A 20241-nucleotide genomic window follows, 5' to 3' on the forward strand; every position below is an offset into this window, starting at 1 on the left:
CTTAGTCCTTTTAAAGCCTTATACATTTCAATTAGATCACCCCACAAATTGCTTAGTTTCCAGAGACTACAATATACAGAATCCCAGTCTTTCTCAGTAAGAATATACTTCTGTGTGCTCCAACTAAACTTGTTGCTTGCCCTGCACCCTTTATAACAGATTTATATCCTTCTTAAAACAAGGTTTCCAAACCTGTACACAGTATTCCAGATGTGATGTAAACATTGCCTTACAATCACCTCTTTGTCACTGCTGGCAAAGTTCTTGTACAAAGGGTACTAGGAAAGTTTTGCAATACAGCTTTGTTTATTTAATTTTTTCAAAGTAATTTCCTCTACATTCAATACACCTCTCCATCCTCCGAAACCAATCTTTAAACCAGTTCTGCCAAGTTTCACTAGGGAGTAAAGCACACTCGTTGTCCCAAGCCCATAGAAGGTCCTCATCACTGGAAAACCGCCTCCCTTTTAGCTTCATTTTCACATGCGGGAACAGTGCAAAGTCGCAGGGAGCAAGGTCTGGACTGTAGGGAGGGTGCTCGAGAAGTTTCAGTCCTGTCGTGGTCAAATATTCGGTGCAGGCTTTGGCGCTGAGCTGGAGCATTATCGCGATGGAGGTACCAGGTGTCCATTCTTGACTTTGGCCACAGGTTCTTCATAGATCCAATGACTTTAGGCAGGCATTGTTCAGTATACCACTTAGCTGTGACTGTCTTCTGCATGTCCAAAATGACACGTTCCACAATTCCACTCGATTTGAAAAATACAGCTATCATTTTCTTCTTTACAGATCGGGATTTTCTTTCAATTACGGGTGTGTCGTCATCATCAAAGACCCAAACTTTGTTTTGAGCCTTGGTCGGCAGATCGTAATAGTACAGCCAAGTCTCGTCACCTGTCACGATGTTGTTCACATACCGAGATTGTCCCTTATCAAACTTTTTTAACATCTCCCGGCACCAAGTCACACGTCGTGTCATCTGCTCTTCAGTCAGTTGATGCAGCACCCAGAGAGAACAAAGTTTCTTCACATGCAAATGATCTTGCAGAATCGAACGAATTGCTTGTGCATTTAGGCCCAAAGTATCCTCTATCTGTTGGTAGGTCACTCGCCTGTTTTCGTCAAGCATTTTCCTCACAGCAGTAACGTTTTCCTCCGTAACTGACGTTTGTGGCCTTCCCGGCCTCTCAGAATCCTCCAGAGTGAAATTTCCCCTTTGGAATTCTCTATACCACCTGAATATCGTTGTACGATGTGGACAATCATCATCTAGTGCAAGAGTCATTTCTTCTAAGCACTGGTCTATGGTTAAACCACGCACGAAATTATACCGCAAAACTGTCCTTATCTCATTTCGTGACCACAATGCCATCGCAAGCACTTTACACTCTCACTACTAATGAATAACTGAGCCCATCGACTTGGCGCGGCGGCTACTATGCACGTATGAACATGTCTCAACATGCAGCAACAAGCAGCTTCCTGTGATTCATTGTTGTGTCATATTGCAAAACTTTCCTAGTACCCTTTGTATATCATTAACAGAATTCCATGAGCTGTTCTAGCAGCTGGTTCATACTGCAGGGAGAAGTTATTATCAGACTGTACAATTACACCTACATTTTTTTCTACTCCAATAATTTGAGTTTGGTACCACTCAAATAGTATGTTATTCTGGGATTACTGCTACTCAAATGCAGTACACTACACTGTTAAACATCAATTGCCATTTTATATCCCAACTGTTAATTTATCTAGATCCCTTTGAAACAAACTTAGACATCAAAGCTGAAATACCTACATCAATATTATTAATAAACATTAAAAGCAGTAAGGGGGCCCAAAACCAACCCCTGCATAAATTCACTCAACATTAGTCCACTTCCCCAATGCCACATTGCTGCAATGTATATAACAATCATATGTGGTACAGTATCAAAGGTTTTACAGAAATCTAAGCAGATAATGTCAAAATTATTCTTTGCTCAGATTTGTGAGGTATGATCTCCCTTTAACAAACCCATGCTATGAATGCTTTAGGAATCCACTCCTATCAATATGCTCTTACATTACTTCTTTAACTGATTCCACTATTTTCTCTGACATAGAAATTAAACTGACAGGTCTGCAGTTACCCATTTCACCCTTTGAACCACCTTGGTGGATAGGGGATACATTTGCACATCTCCAATCTACAGGTTGGAGGCTCTCATCATGGCCAAAGGTTTAGCTACTACATCTTTTGCATTTCTCTTAATATAATTGGATAGATTCCATCAACCCAGGTGCTTTGTTTGCATTTAGCTGCAGCAATTTGCTCTACAACCTTAGTTTCTGTAATTATAAAATGATAAACTGAGAAGGCACTGATTTAACTATCAGTGCCTTATCAGATGAAAAGATTTCCAATATCACCACACCCTTTTGAAAGAACTCACCAGTGATCCCAGTGGCTGTCGCGCTGTTCCTACCTCAGTATTCTTGGTATGTGTTGGCAGATACAGTACAGCTTCTAATTCTGACTGAGGATTCGGTGGCAAATACCAACCAAATAATAGACTGATGAACTCATCACTGATCCTTGTGCAGCTGTAGTATTGTTCCTACTTCAGCATTCTTGGTAAAATGTGTTATCAGATACAATGCAGCTTCTTATTCTGACTAAGGATGGTTTGGCAGCTGCCAAGCAAAATTCAGATTTCTCTAGCTTTCTCCACTACCTAACAATGATCAGAATGCACAACCTCCTGCAGCCTTTTCACAATTTTGTAAGCCATCTACTGATGATTCATAAAAGTCCATGAAATGTAATGTCGCTCAAATACCTTGGACTGGGATATTCTTTGTCTGCTGTAAATCATCTGAAACATTTTCAGTGCTTCTGTTGCTAATTCTCCACTGGCAAAAATTCTTGCTAGCTCGTGGTGATCCTTTTCTGCCACTCCGAAACCTGTGAAACACTGTACTTTCCTCTGGGACCTGTCATGCCTACTAATTTAATGCCAAATGAATAATTTTGCTATTATGTGTTTTTGTGGAGAGATGTGCATGTCTTCTCATGATCAGACATCAGTCCACCTGCAATGTACTGATTTTGTTCCATGACTTTTTAAACCAATTCTGCATATGTTCCAAAGGAATATTCTGTACAAATGTTAACTTCAACTGGTAACATTATTTCCAATTTTAAACAAAAACATACCTGAACCATCATAGCTTATATCAACTGAAACAACCCCTAAACTATGACCTTCAAGTATATACTGTAATTCAAGACTTTCTTCATTCCTGAAAATAAAATAATGAATAAAATTTAAATCACTCTCTTAAATCTATTTAACCATTGTGGTTATTTATGAATTAATATAATATAAACTTATTCCTTTATTATTTTTTTTATGAAAACCCCAAACATGAAAGTTATTAGAACCTATAGTACTTAGTACCGTGCATGGGTCAAATATTGAGAAGAAAGAAGATATTTGTTGACATTAGATTTGAATTTCTGTAGATTCTAATTTTCAGAAAATGCATGTAAAGAAAGATTGTTCCAGAAAAGAGAATTTGAAGGGATAAATGAGGAAGAAGAAAACTTGGTTCTGCAAGTTTGAAGTTGAACAGTAAACGGATGCTGACTGATTGAAACACATGTCCAGACTTTGAAAGAGAGAGGGATAATTATAGATGCCAATTTAGAAGAACACTGCCAAAGGAAGTATCTATATAAGGCATGCAACCATCTGAGACAGTGTGGAGAGACTGTAAGAGATGGTTCATTAATTAACCTGACTGCCCTATATTGAATGGAGTCTAGAAGTCTGAGAGAGGTTTTCGATGTACCACCAAAAATGTGGGAAAAATATTCCATGGTAGAGCAGATTTGTACAGAGAGTAGTTGTTTAGAAGAAAAGTTATACCAAGAAAGAAAGAGAAACCCAGTTTTTTTAAATGCAGAGGAAGAAATATGTGATATTCTTATTCCAAGAGAAATTAGAAGTGAGTGTAATCCCTAATAGAGACGTGATCTGGTCTAGAGATCTGAGTGTCATTGAAGATGAACACGGGAGCAGAATCCTTTTTTACAAGATAAGACAAGACTGAGTTTTAGGAGGACTAAAATTAACTAAGCTATCTTTGCCCCACAGGAGAAACCTGGATAGCAGCATTTAAGGAACTAGTAGCAGATATTCAAGATGAAGAAGCTGTGCAGGGCAAGATTTCTTAAACTGGAAGGTGGAAGAATGCAATGTGCTATCATCAGCAAAACTACGGATAGGATTTCCTGTTAGTGGAAGAAGGTCATTAATATACAAGAGGAAAAGAGTGGGAGAAAGAACTGAACCCTGGGGAACACCAGCATTAGTGGAGAAGTTAGAAAACAGAGAGCCATCTACCACCACCCACTGGATACCCAATTACAGTCAGCAAACCAAAAGTTGGAAGCGTGTTTAGAAGACCTTTATGCCAAACACTATTAAACCTTAGAAATGTCAAGTGCAACTGCTCGAGTTTCACCAAACTTCCCAAATGAATTTGTCCAGAGATAGATAACATAAGATAATACGTCACCAGTGAATCGACACTAGAAGAATCCATATTACTATGGAAAGAGTAAAGTTAAGTGTAATGGAACAATAACTGGATGGGAGGGATTTGTCACCTTTTTAGGAACTGGTTTGAGAGAGAAAATTTCTAAGCAGAAAGAAAAACACTAGTGGAATATGAAAATGTGAATAGGCGACACAGAACAGAAGCAACTGAGGAGTACAAAAAGCAACTCAGCAGTACTTGCTTTGAGAACAAGTAGAAAAATGCCATCTGGTCCTGAAGCTTTCTTGGCATCAAGACTGTTCAAAATTCTGACACCCTTTTGATGGAAGAGCACAGGAAGCACTAAGTGGAATGTACTGGGAATAATAGGAAGCAGTTTACCATAAAAGAAATATTTCTACAAGATAATCCCGAAGAGATTAAGAAAACCAGATATACACATTTTACCTTAAACAAGTCAATAAATCCTTGTAACCTAAGTGATGTTTGCGACAGTGATATTGCAAAGACAGCTAGTAAATGTTTACTTATTACTGTTATTTACTTATATAAAATTAACCATAAAACAAAATTCTTTGAATTCGATCTGAGTTTGATTTACAAAAAATTCCTAAAAATGTAATTTACTAGAATTTTAAGAATTCCATTAAAAAAAGGCCTTTTGTTAGTAATAACCCAGTTCAATAATACAGAAAAAACCATTATACTAAAAACTGAAAGACAAAATGATTAACTTTCTTAAAGTAAAAAATAAATTCAAACTTTAACTTGGGCTTCTGGTAACAACTTGTGTATTGTCATAACAAAATAATGCAAACTTTTATATAGATCTTTCAAGGAGGAAAGGTTACAGAAAGGCTAAACAAGCTATGGACTGAAAATTTTCATCCAGCTATAAAATGTTCAAGGTGAACTGAAAACAAAGTACTGAAGAAGTGGTAAGAAAATACCACAAAATGTTTGAATCCATTATTTACATATTTTTCAAATTGGAAATAAACATAATTAAACCAACATAGGTTTGAGTGCTTTATCTTTAAATATCTGTTTATAATATACCATATTTCCTCATGTATAAGATGCACCTTAATTTTGGAGCCCGAAATTTGAAAAATATATTACATAAAGTTATTGAACTCAAGTTTTATTCATCATAAAATTCATACAACTCATCACTGTCAAAACTCCCATCCATTAGCTTGTTCTCATCTGTGTCTGATGACAAATCATTGTCTTCATATATCACCTTGTCCTCAGTTCCATCTATGGCATTTGAAATGCCACACTTCTTAAATGACTTGACAACGATCTCAATCTTGATATTATCCCAGGATCTTTTCACCCAGGTACAAACTTCTCCTATAGTTGGTTTCTTCACTCTCCCTGGTGGTGTTAAATTGTCCCCAGAAGACTTCATCCATTGGTTCCATTCGTCTCTCATGGCAGATTTGAAGGGTTTGTTAATGGTGACATCAAGTGGTTGGAGCTGGGATGTCAAGCCTCCAGGTATGACAGCAAGTTTTGTTTTTTGCTCTGCAGCAATCTTCTTTGTATTTTTTGTTGTGTGCACCCTGAACTGATCAAGCACCAACAGGGCAGGTTTGTGTAAGAGCCCACCTGGTCTCCTACTCCAAACCAGATCTTCATCCCATCCTGATCCATCCAAGCCTTGTCATGAACGTGGACAATCACTCCTCGAGGAATGTCTTCTTTTGGCATTGTTTTGCGTTTGAAAATCAGCATAGGAGGCAGCTTGGTTCCATCGGTACAACAAGCTGTATAATGGTTCTTTTCATGTCCACTTGTCTTCACAGTTAGTTTTCACCCCCTTCTTATCAACAGTTCTGTTACTTGAGACATAAAATTGAAGGGGGACTTTGTCCATATTTGCAATCTGTCCTAACTCAAATTGATGTGTCTTCCGACATTGAATGACAAAACAATGAAATTCAAGGACCTTCTGCTCATAGCTTTCAGGCATCTTTTGGGAAAGTCTGGTGTGTGTACGCATGCTTAGTCCATTCCATTTCATGAACCTGAAGCACCAATTGTGTCTCCTTTGAAATCAGTACCTTCTTTTTCATCAGCAATTCTTCTTGCCTTACGCTGAACCATCTTTGTGGACACGGGAATTCCAATTGTCCTTTGCTCCTCAATCCATATCTTCAATTCCCTCTCTAAATCAGGCCATTTTGCTGATTTGCCTCTAATGGCCTTCTTCTTCTGCCATGGCATTTTCAGTAGGGTTTCTTCTTCTGCCATGGCATTTTCAGTACGGTTTCTTCTTCCCGTAGCCAGTCTCAGATTGTTTGCTCAGTTGGAGCAGGACCAAACTTACATTCAGCAGCACGATTTCCATTCACTTTTGCAAACTGGATCACTTTTAACTTGAATTCAGCACTGTACGAAAATCTTTTCTGAGCCATTGCTAGGCAGAACATGGCAAAATGTAACCTAATATACTGGTAACAAGTGCGAATCAATGAGCACGAAAAAACAGGAAATGCAAGTAAAAAAAAAAAAAAAAAAAAAATCTACAACCACTGTATAAGACACACCCGTTTTTAGACCCCAAATTTTTTAGACAGTTTTTAGACCCCAAATTTTTCGAAAAAAGGTGCGTCTTATACATGGGGAAATACGGTAGTTTTTATGCTTATTTTAGCCTATGAGAATGAGAGCTGAATACGAAATAGAGAAATAAGAATTAAAAAATCTTCAGAAATGAGTTTAAGACTAACTAAAAATAACAGATGGAAGCAGTGACAAGACTATATACAAATGATGAAATTAGAACAAATATTAAGGTATCAAATATCTTAAGGCGAGTGATATAAACTTAAGGGTATCAGCAATTTGAAAGGATGAGAGAAGAGAGATTATCTAAACAGATATTCGTACAAATAGTAACAGGCATAGAGGAAGACTGAAAGGAAGGAAGATCAATGGCATAAGTAAGCATTAGAAGAAAGGGGCCCCATTCTGACTAGCTAAAGATCTAACAGGAAATAGGATAACATGGAGAAAGAGTGAATGGAAGGCTGATCAGGACTGATTTGTTACATCATAGTGTTTGTTGTTATTCGGATTTTAGGAGCATTAGCAACATATTGCTCCGGGGATATGCGGTGTTCATTCCCTGACCTTTCCGCATCCTCCGTATTTAGTGGTCACGGGCTCGAACCCCAGTCTAATCAAGAAGTGTGTGCTACACACTACTGCTCCTGCCCACCTGGCTATGGAGGTGCCTTACATCATAGTCATTTGTCCACTCACTGGATAGAACAGATTTGGATGATGATGATCTACTATATCTTCTTCACCAAAAACTCTAAATAAAATTTCATCCTCTGATTCTGAATGGCAATGTGTATGGTGACAGTGACTGTTTCCAGTAATTTCGTGTTGGGAATAGTCATTATCCCCCATAAAATGAAAAGCAAACTGCACCAGTTCACAAAAATAAGCTAAATGATTTGGTGAGGGAATTGGATCCTCTACAATCTTCTTCAAAAATCCTGCAATTGTTGTTTCATTAGCAGATAACAAGATATTACTAGAAACAACGCAACCGTGTTGTCAGCTCTTACATTGAAGGAATATGGCTCCACACTTACAAATAAATAATTTGTGAAATGGCCCATCTGTGTAATGAAGCTCACTGAAGCTAAATTCACTCTAGATACATGTATTGGCACAAGATGCACAACCTGTATACATGTATGAACCAGTTCACATTATATATACACAACTACCTGGCTAAAAGCTTCACATGCATATTTGGCAAATATCACCAGACGAAAGTGTCGTGTTTTTAAGTGTGATAAATTTCATAAAAGAAGAGGCATAATTTAATTATATATTCAATGCCATTCAATGCCTGCCTCCTGTAGTCTTCTGTCAAAAACAGCAGACTACACGGGGTCAGTTTGTCAGAAAGATTTTGAACAATCTTGAGGGTCCTGGTGGTATTTCTCCACTTGTTCTCAAAACATGTGCTCCTGAACTTATACCTGTTCTGTGTTGCCTTTTTACACTTTCTTATTCCATAGGTGTTTTTTCTTCTGCTTGGAAATTTGCTCATATCCAACAAGTTCCTAAAAAGGGTGACAAATCCCTCCCATCCAATTATCTTCCTATTGCAGTTACTTATACTCTTTCTAAAGTAATGGAAAAATCAGTTAACCACCAACTCTTTAACTAGAAACCTTCCATCTGATCAACGATCGCCAATATGGATTCTGTCAGTGTCAATCCACTGTTGATATTCTGGTCTATGTTACCCATCTATGGACAAACTCAAGCAGCTGCTCTTGACATTTCAAAGGCTTCATAGATGGTGTTTGACATAAAGGTCTTCTAAATAAGCTTCCAAATTATGGTTTTCCAACTGTTGTTTGTAATTGGGAGACAGAAAGCCATCACTGTGGGTGACGGCACTCTGTCTTCAAACTTCTTCACTAATGCTGGTGTTCACCAGGGTTCAGTTCTTTCTCCCACTCTTTTCCTCTTGTATATTAATGACCATATTCCACTGATTGGAAATCCTATCCATAGTTTTGCTGATGATAGTACATTAGCATAGGCATTTGATGCAAGAAAGCAAGCTCATGCAGCATCAGCCAAAAAAAAAAAAAATAAATAAATAAATAAAAAATAACCACTTCCACTTCACCCCTCTGTTCGTTCGAAATACCTGTCCAGTTGAGCCTTAAACTTATTTAGGCTATCAACTTCCACGACAAGGGATGGAAGTCTGTTCCACCAACTAACAACCCGCTGACTAATGGCAAATTTCCTCACATCTATCCTACATCTGTCCTTCCTCAATTTGAATTAATGCCCTCTCAGGTGATTATTCTGACCAAGAGGAAGAATCCCATCAGCATTGAGCATGCTCAAACCATTCAAGGCTTTATACACCTCTATCAGATCACCTCGCTGGTGCCAAGTCTCCAGACACTGTAATTTGCAAAACTTAAGCCTTTCTTCGTAAGAGCACCCCTTTGTTCCATTCAATAATCTTGTTGCCCTTCTCGGTACTCGTTCCAGCATCTCTACATCTTTCTTGAAATTAGGCCTCCAGACTTTTATACAGTACTCTAGGTGTGGCCTGACCATTGCCTTATACAAGGGAATAATCACCTCCTTATCCCTGCTAGAAAAATTCCTATATATCATCGACAATACACCATGAGCTACTCTTGCAGCCCATCTGCACTGATCAGAAAACTTCATATCTGCCTGCACAACCACCCCCAGGTCTCTTTCATTCTATACCACTGTCAGTGTAGTACCACAGAGTTGATACGTTGCTCTGGGGTTGCTGTTTCCCATGTGTAGTACTTTACATTTGTCAATGTTAAACTTCATTTGCCACCTCTCAGCCCATCTGCTCAACCTTTCCAGATCCTGTTGCAGTAGCATAGTGTCAGTAGTGTCCTTGACAACCCTGCCAACCTTCGTATCATCTGCAAACTTGGACATTAAGCTTGATATACCATCATCAATATCATTTATAAATACAGAAAACAATAATGGACCCAATACTGAACCCTGAGGGACTCCACTAATAACATTAGTCCACAATGAGCAGTGTCCATTGATTACCACTCTGTCTTCTCCCCCTCAACCACCCCTTTATCCACAGCAGCAATTTGCCTCCAATGCCACACTGCTCCAATTTGTGCAGCAGTCTTCCATGTGCAACAGTATCAAAAGCCTTTCTAAGATCCAAGTATACAATATCAAAGTTATTCCCTGCATCCAGTTCTTTTGTGACTGCATCATAGTATCCAATCAAATTGGTCAGGCAAGACTTCCCCTTAATAAAACCATGCTGTGTCTGACCTATAACTGAAGTCTTGTCTAGATGATCCTGCAGTGCTTCTTTAACCAGTGCCTCCATTAATTTTCAGGGAACAGAAGTCAAACTAACAGGTCTATAATTACTTGTGTCGCCCCTTTGATCCTCCTTTGTGAATTGGGGTCACATTTGCACATCTCCAGTACATTGGGTACTTCCCCTGAGTCCAAGGAAGATTTCATAATTATGGCTAAGGGTGTGCTTACTTACTTTGCTGCCTCCTTTAATATAACTGGATAGATCCCATCCACCCCAGGTGCCTTTCTTGTATTTATCTTCAACAATTTCTCCTCCACTTTACTCTCAGTTATTACAAGATTCTCTAGCTTACTGCCAGAGTTGAATACACCTCTGGCATTCCCCTCGCAATATTTTGCATCGACATTCACACATGAGGAGTGGATAGCTCCTCATGTGTGAATGTCGATGCAAAATATTCATTTAGTTTGTTAGCTACCTGAGTAGGATCATCAACAGTTGACCCATCGATATCCAGTGGACCAATCTGATTCATCCCCTTCCTTCTAGAGTTTACATATGTAAAGAACTCTTTGCTGTTTTTCTTTGCATCTCTTGCCAAAGATATCTCGTAACCTGCCGTTGCCTGCCTAACCTCCTTTGTAACTTGGTTACAGATCAACTTGTATCTATCATAAGCTTCTGTGTCACGTGTTAATTTGTATGTATCCCATGCATTTTTCTTCTCTGCCATGTCTCATTACTTCATCTGACATCCATTAGGCCTAAACCTTGAACAATATTTCTTAGTTGGTATGTAAAGCCTAGTAGCTTCCAAGATAAGTTCTTTGAATGCTTCCCATTTTGAATTTGCTGTTTGTAATATCATCAGTTGGTCCCACTGTATAGAATTTAAATACTGTCTCAGTCCATCGTAGTTGTCTTTACGAAAGCAATATCCCTTCCCTTTACCCCTAATGGTAGTTACCTCTTTGAGTAAATCCCACTTCAGCACACTGTGATCACTGGCCACCTAGTGGTTCATTTATCTGCAGATTCTTAATGCATGAAGAATCGCTACTGATAATCAAATCAAGATTATTACTCCCTCTAGTTGCCTCCCAAACATGCTGATGTAGAAAACAATCATCCAATAAATCCACAAAAGCCTTGCTAGTGTGCGAGTGACCAGCCTCCAAATTCCAGTCAATATCTGGGAAATTAAAATCCCCCATTATAAGACTCTCTGATTTCCTGGCCCACTCTATTTCCCTGTACAGTTTCTTATTATACTTATCAGATTCATTAGGCCTATAGCACTCTCCTACTCTCAATTTTGATCTCCCAATGCTTATGTCGCACCAAACTGACTCGACACTGCACTGTCCAGCGATGTCGACTGGCTTCACTTCCTTGGATTTTATGTATTTCTTAACTAATAGCATAACACCTCTTCCCTTCCTATCCTGTCTATCCTTTCTGTAGACATTGTACTCCCCAAATTCCAGTTCTGCATTCCTTATATCTGTGTGACACCACGTCTCTGAAATTCCAACAATATCTGCCTTTGATGTTTTGAGCAATACCTCAAATTCATCAAATTTATTTACTAAACTCCTAGCATTGGTGTACACGCAAGTATACATGCACCTGTTCTTTTTCTTAGCTACCCTAACACAACTCATGTGTTTACTTGTACCCCAATGTTTCCCAGCAGTCTCTGAAATATCCTGCATCTTATTTTCCAGGCTGCTGCTCATTCCACTAGAAGCAGTGCAAGAATCACTTTCACCTCTGACAGCGGCTACTGTTAATCTATTAGTCCTTGTATCCCCCAATCTAGCAGTTTTTCGACCCACCTAACACTGCCTCGATAGCATTAGCAAATATTCTTGCACCCTTTCTATTTAAGTGTATCCGATCCCTGTAGAAGCAGTCTCTCCTGTTAACAAGTACAGACCAGGCTGAAAAAAAAATTCTACCCCTCGAGCCTTGCACAATCTTTCCAGGGCCAAATTGATCAACAGGGCTCTCATCACATACTCACTCCTATCGTGTCTGGGCAGAATTGCAGACACTTTCAAATTCAGCCCTAATTCACGACTTTTTTTCAACAGTGACCTGTACTTGTTAAGTAATTCCACCGGTCTCCTACTCTTAATATCATTAGTGCCAACATGTACAACTATATCACCTTTTGTGCCTTTAAAAGATGATATCCGCTCTACAACGTCATCAACCTTTGCCCCTGGCAGACATACCCTGGTCCTGTTTCACCTGTCCTTTTCACAAAGCATGTTTCCCGTTTCCCTGACAATAGAGTCACTACTACTAGTTCCTTTGGGAACCAGTGCATTCTGCCTTGGGGGCTGCCACTGTGTTGCGCGATGACCAAGTGCAAGCTCTGGCATTGGTGTGGGCAGCTGAGAGCTTGATTGGCCCCTCACTTTTAATCCTTCGAGGGCATCCACCCTGTACTTCAAGCTCTCATATAGGCCCATAACAACGCTAAGTTGTTGCCTGATTTCCTTACACTCCTTGCATCGCGCACAAATAAAGACATCCCCATGGCAGTATCATATCCCGTACCCAACTGCTCCACAAACATCAAGCAAGTAGTGCATTTTAAAAGGCTGTGATTCAGAGGGCAACTGCCCCCCTCACTTCTCCTCTGAGCCCCAGCACTCCCATTAGCTTGAGCCTTTTGCTTGGCTGCTCTGGTTTGATCACGATTTCGATTTAATTTCAATAAAATTTCAATTTTCAGTACAAAATTAAAACCCTAAACTTGTATCCCAACACAGTTATAACGCTATATTTATGTTTCAGTATCGAGTGTTATCTACGAAATCCCTTTATATAACTTCCGTATCAAGTTAAGTATTAATTATTTATTTTTCTAATTAATGTTACGTAACCTAAGTCATTATATGTACAGTTAAAAGTACAATTTAATTGACAATGAAGTTCAACAAGATTAATAGATTTTACTGATTAATTGACAATATTATGTACTATACTATATTAAGCTTATGCTATCTAGTTCGAGATATTTTGTATCGCATTACAAAGGCAGCAATTTACGAACGGTCAACACGTGGATTTGATACCCTTACCGATACTAAGTAATACCTACAAAATCTCTATCTAAATTACTTTAAACAAGTATTGTAAATAGGAATATAAAGCTACTCTAGAAAATAAGTTAATATGTCAATTGAAGCTAATAAACAGAAATAAATCAGAATAAACTTCTCTGTTCCAGGAGCGGCAAAAAGCTACATCTTTTTACAGGAAGCGGAGGGAAAAGGCATGCAAACTAGACAGGCACTTCCAATGCTGCATTGGATGACGTTAACTGGAGTTCAATGTCTGCTGACACCGTTGGAGGAGTTGAAAGTTCCAAAGACTTGACGCTTATACTGCCTGAGCAGAAATTCTCCACATGCATGGAGTGGTTGGCATTCATCCTTCATTCATTTGTTTGTTTGTATTATTTGGAGAAGACTATGTTTGACACCGAGAAATGTATTTGTGAGGTGGAAAGGAGGCCTGCTTTGTACAACACAGCATTAAAGGATTATCCCAGAGGACTAACAAAGGATTTCAATGAAATTTATTATATGTGAGGTAAAGTACAGGCAATTCTTGCTTCACGAGTTCCTGGATTTGAGTTTTTTTCCCCCCAAGTATTAAGTATCAACAAAATCGAAAATATGAACATTAATTGCAAAAAAATGAATGTTAAACATTCATAAATACTGCATTCCAAACCACGTGCATAGCTACACAATACAGTGTACTCCACTTCACGATATTAATCAGTTCCAAAGACACCATTGTATCGTTAAAATATCGTAATGTGAACCCAATAACATTGTTTTTGGTGATTCCTTTCAAGATCTCGGAAGCTGAAATTTTCGCTGTATAACTAAGGAATTTATCTCTCTAAAATGTCATTTTTAAGGTCACAAGCATGACCTTAAGGCCATATAAAAGGTCGTGAGCGTGGTTTGTAAATTGTATTAGTTACCAATTCAAATCATTAAAAGGCACTATATTTTCATTGTTATCATATGTTTCGTTATAAGAACCAATTTTTAACGCCTTTGTGATATTTTTCTAAACCACATTTCTGGAGGTCACTACCATAAAACAATAAAAACAATTTGCACCTTCTGGTTTATTGGGCTTTTCTGTTACTGCAAGCAGTTATAAACGGGTGGTAAACTATCTTCTTGCAGTTGCAAAAATACCAATAGATGGAATTGTGTGGTTTTTTACTTTATTATGGTGAAATTGTGTTTTCCCCTTTACTGAAATCTTCAATCATATAAAAAACAAATAAATTTTCAGAATCTTCTCTTCATTCCTTTTATTTTAAGCTTCGTAAACTTGTTACTCCATGCATATCGTGTTACAGTAGTTGCAATTTGTGTGTGCCGTTAAAACATGCTTATGCATGCAATCGTGAAATTTATAATTAAAAGAGAAGATTATCTTGGAAACAAACGCCTCTTGAAGCATTTCTGAAGAAGACTCCTCCTTGTGCAACAAAAACCAATGAGTGCCAAGCCAAAGAGTGATCAACGAGTGTTCATTTAGTCGATGATGATGATGAAGAATAAACATTCTTTGACATTTGTAAGTTGTAAATAATTTCTCTATTATTATAATTTGCTTGATTTTATAGGCTATGTTTTCATTTCTTTCGATAAATCAATCATTGTTTAAACAAACTAATTAGCTAACTAATTTCATTGTTGAGAAGGTAACCCCTATTTTTAACATTATGTCTGTGGGAAATAAATTCCCGCTTTACAAGCACGCACTAGGAACGAATTAACTCGTAAAGTTGAGAACTACCTGTATTAAATAATTTTAAAAAATCTTTTGATTGCCACAACATTTAATTCAAATTTGTTGTACACCGTTTCTTATTTTTCAGAATTTTAATTTTCTACTGAATACTAATATTTATTTTAAAAAACAGGATTTATTTTATTACAATTATATTCTAGTATTTTGCCATGAAAGGGCACCAACAACGTTGAAATATGTAGGAAAAAAATCTCTTATTGACACGTCTGAAGACTACCCTCCAGCTGCTGTCATTTCCATTCCCTCTTCCATCTCACAAATTAATGTATCTTCAAAAACATATCCATCCCTTCTCACAAAATTATGCAATACGCAACTATTTTTTATTATGTCAATAGCAGTTTGAATGAACTGCTATTGAATGAACCTGAACAAATACACCTTCTGGAACTTTTTCTTTTAAATAATAAAAATGGTGGTAGTTTTGTGCCATCAGCACAGCAGGCCAAAACTACTGTGTAATGTTTTCTCATGCCCTGTGATTTTTATTGACACTGTTTTAGACCCATTGATATTCAAAGTTTTGTTGGATTTTGTTGCATCAAAAATTAGTGGGACCTCATTCATATTTCCTATTTGGCCAAGTTCAAAAGAAGCTAGTTTTAATGCCTTTATTACAAATTTATGGAATTAGAGTATTTTTTCTACATAATCTGCTGGTAATTTTTGTGCAATTGATGTTTTTGTATGCCTTTGCATGAATCAGTAACACCAACCTTCCGTTCCAGAAAAATTTGGAATTCTTCATCCTTCTGCTAATATCCTGGTCTTATGCATAATCATTTTGGTAGAAACACTTCTTCCTAAATTCCTTTCACCTACTACCCACTTTTTTACATCTTCTTCATGTTCTGGCCCATGTGGGGCAGGATAATGAAGGTTATGTTTACTTTTTTTAGCAGCTTGAAGTTCTTTTACTTGCTTCCACCGGACATACAAAATTTTTTCCATATGTGGTGGCCCAAAAAACCTTTCCACAGCTCTGTTACCATGTTTTCTAGCGTGATCTATTACGTTTAGTTTATATCCGATAATGTAACTATCGGATATAAACAACCTCTTTTCTCTGGCAGCCATTTCTGAGGGTAAAATACTTTAAAACAATGTCAAATGCCAAGATTAAACAATATTGTTACGAAACAGGGTTCTGATTAAAAACAACTGGTATACAATTAACACCGTTCTTTATTTCATTTCAGTCACCCACAATGATTACAATTCATTGTCATGATTATAGTCACTTCACACACAATTAAAGTACACTACCGTACACAGAAACACACTCAACATCACAAAAGCTCACACAGAACTAACTGGTCCACTGGGCGTACCATCTTTTAAAGATCGGCAAACTATTGAGAAACCTGGAGAAGAATCTTGAAGCTTCCATCACCTTCTAAGGCTTTTACTGTATTCCCCGGCTTTCGAAACTTCTTGGAACTAATTCCAAACAACTCTGCAAGCCCAAAAGTACCCTAGGGTGTCCTGTTATCCTTCAGAAACAAAAATATTCTGACTGAACGGCAAAATACAATCTGCCCGCTCGCCCAACGCTGATGAGGGAGGGTTGACTTCTACATATAGGACGCAGGGTGATATTTCAAGGCATTTTTTTTTTGGAAAAGTGGGTCTTATATGCCATCAAATACGGTATGTTTTGTTTTTTTGTGCATGTATTCTGGTCTACCTTTACAACTACATATAGAATGTAGAATTACACTATTTGTATAAATAGTTATTTCAAAAATAAACAAAGGAATTACGTTTATTCCGTCTATAGGACTTCTTAGCCAACTCTCCTAGAATGCCGATAAATTACAAATGATAATTTAAAATAATTTTAAAACTCAAAATGTGTTCCTCACCATTAGCCCACAAGTAATTCAATACCCCAGGATCGCAGTCGTAGACCCCAACCCGACATCAAAAATATCAAACCCAGTGTAACCTCTAGTGATGGAATTATTTTAAATTATTAAGTCAGTAAAAATGCGGGTAAAAATATAAGTTAGAATATGATTAAAATACGATGAAAAATAAAATATAAAATCCACTATTTTAATCATAGTCTAGCATATTTTTAACCTGCGTTTTTTCTGGCAAAATTTCTTCCATCACTAGAGGTTACATAGGGTTTGATATTTCTGGGGTTAGGTTCGGGTCTATGACTGCGATTCTGGGGAATTGAATTACTGGTGGGCTGATGGTCAGGAACACATGTTGAGTTTTAAAATTATTTTAAATTATCATTTGAAATTTATCAGCATTCTAGAAGAGTTGGATAAGAAGTCCTATAGAGGGAATAAAGATAATTCCTTCATTTATTGTTGAAGTGTTAAATATAACATAGGAGAAATTGAGCTTATGGAAGCTCTTAATATAAATAGTTATAAGTTTGGTTCACTAAAAGGAAACATCAATGCTTACTAAAATGTCTTCTTAAAAAAGCCAAATTATGAAGAACATAATTAGCTACTTTGAGGAGGTTTGCAGATTATACATATACTGTTGGTTCAGCCATTAGGTTACCCTAAAATGCCCTGCTTCATATGTGAACAGGATTGCAGAGCACAAAATTAGAAATGAACAAGGAAGCACTGGCTCAGCAGACAGCCTTGTACCAGGTTCAAAAAAGTACTAAGCACAAATGTCTGATGGATCTAATGAGAGCATTAGCATATGATGCAAAAAAGTAAAAAAGTACTAAACACAAATATCTGATGACAAACACAAATGAGAGCATTAGCATTTGATGCAAGAAAGCAAGCTTATATAGCAAAAAAAAAAAAAAAAAAAAAAAAAAAAAAAAAACACCACACCATTTTACCCATCTATTCACTCCAAAAGTTTTTTTTTTTTTTTTTTTTTAGTTCTGCCTTGAATTTATTTAAGCTGCCAATTTCCATAATGACAGATGGATATTTTTTTCCAGCAATCAACCACCCGCTGGCTAAAGGCAAATTTCCACACATATATTTTACAACTGTTTTTCCTAAATTTGAGTATATGCCTCCTCAGTACATAATCAGCAAGAGGAAGAATCCATCAGCATTAAGCTTGTTCAAACCATTCAAGACCTTAAGCACCTCAAATCAATCACCTGAAAGGTGCCTAGTCTACATACACTGCAATTTGTAGAACTTAAGCCTTTCTTGGTAAGAGCAACCCTTTATTCCACTAACCAATCTCGTTGCCCTTCTTTGTACTCGTTAAAGTAGCTCTACATCCATCCCAACAAGGCCTGATCATTGTCTTATGCAAGGGGATAATCAACTCCTTTTCCCCTGTTAGCAAAGTTCCTGTATATCATTGATAAAACCCCATGAGCTACTCTTGCAGCCTATTTGCACTGCTCAGAAAACTTCATATCTGACTGCACAATTACACCCAAGTCTTTTTCATTCTCCACTACCCTGAGTGTAGTACCACACAGTTTGTATGTTACTCTGGAGTTACTGCTACCCATATGCAGTACTTTGCATATGGGTAGCAGTAAGGACTTATATTAAGCGTAATGTTATGACATTTAGAAGTTATAGTATGTCTTAAAGTAATGTTTTATTGGACTAAATTCGAAAAATAGCAAAGGCTTAATTTTCCAGTACTCACCTTGGTCAATCTGCAATTGTTATAGTTTGAATAATAAGAGATTGGCTAATTTTAGGGTGATTGGTTTTTTAAAAATTAAGGGGATGAGTAAGTGGTAATTACAATGGAAACGGGATTAAAATATGTGCAAGGAAGTAGAAGTGCACTAACTCCGTCCTTGGTTGTCATGAAGTTGATTAAAGTCGAAATTCTAAATAGTGAATAAGCCAATAGTCGTAACGGTGGACTTTCGTTAAAACGTCTTCAGTTGGCAAGTTAAGTGAAAGTAATGTTATGTCAATATTAAACTTCAGTTGTCACCTCTCAGCCCATCTGCTCAACTTTTCTAGATCCTGTGGAAGTAGCATACTGTCATTACTGTTATTAACAATCCTGCCAACCTTTGTATCATCTGCAAACTTGGACATTAAGCCCAATATACCTTCATCAATATCACTGATAAATACAGAAAACAACAATGGGCCCAACACTGAACCCCAGGGGACTCCACTAATAACATTAATCCATAAAGAGTAGTGTCCATTGATTACCACTCTGTCTTCTCCCACTCAACCATCCCTTCATCCACAGCAGCAACTTTCCCTTAAGGCCACATACTGCTCCAATTTGTATAGCAGTCTTTTATATGCAACAGTATCAAATGCTTTCCACGAAATCCGAGTATATGATATCAAAATTATTTTTTGCATCCAGTTCCTTTGTGACCACATCATAGTAACTGATCAAATTTGTTAGACAAGACTTCCTCCTTAACAAACCCATGCTGTGTCTGTTATAACTGCAGTCTTGTCTAGATATAGATGAGAATCTAATAACACAAAATTACCGTTAATAGAGCACGTCCAGGAGCTTTGGGCATGAATGGAAATATCTTTAAATAACTTTTCAATTCATTTCCAGCTCTTCTGGAAATCAACTGCAAAACTTAAAGAAAGGCATTTTTGTTGTCCAACAGATAACATAGTTTATCTTCAGACAAGAAATCTGAAGGAACAAACCACAGTTGAACAAAAAGCACGAATTTACTTCAAAAATGTGGTTTGCTACTTGTTAAAGAATGTAAAAAATGCAATTATGAAAGTGTTGTTAAAAATATGCTCAATACATTTCAAATTTATTGAGCATATGTTCTAAATTTAAAAAATTAGGATATAAAAGGAGCTTGAAAGTTCATTTCTTCCACTCCTGTACAGATTTCTTCCTGAAAAATCTGGTTCTTTTGGCAAGGAACAGGAAAGTGATTCAACTAAGGAGAAACAGACCATAAGCATAATACAGTCGAAGCTCTATATAACAACCCCATAGGGGAATGAGAAAAGCAGTCATTATACCAGAAGGACGTTATGTCAATCATTCATAAAATCAGCAATAAAACA

At 37.3% G+C, this 20241-nt stretch overlaps 1 protein-coding gene across 1 annotated transcript in view; it reads right to left on the reverse strand.

Annotated features, from left to right (window-relative positions):
* LOC150080484 (uncharacterized) overlaps nt 1–20241 on the reverse strand; it is a 155961-nt gene that overhangs the window by 101298 nt on the left and 34422 nt on the right. The window contains exon 4 of the mRNA XM_090381941.1: nt 3203–3288. Coding sequence (XP_090238067.1) covers nt 3203–3288 — 86 coding nt within the window. The remainder of the gene's footprint in view (nt 1–3202; nt 3289–20241) is intronic.

Source organism: Mastigoproctus giganteus, chromosome 9 (assembly GCF_048544385.1).
Source record: "Mastigoproctus giganteus isolate SK-2022 chromosome 9, ASM4854438v1, whole genome shotgun sequence".
Taxonomy (NCBI): Eukaryota; Metazoa; Arthropoda; class Arachnida; order Uropygi; family Thelyphonidae; genus Mastigoproctus; species Mastigoproctus giganteus.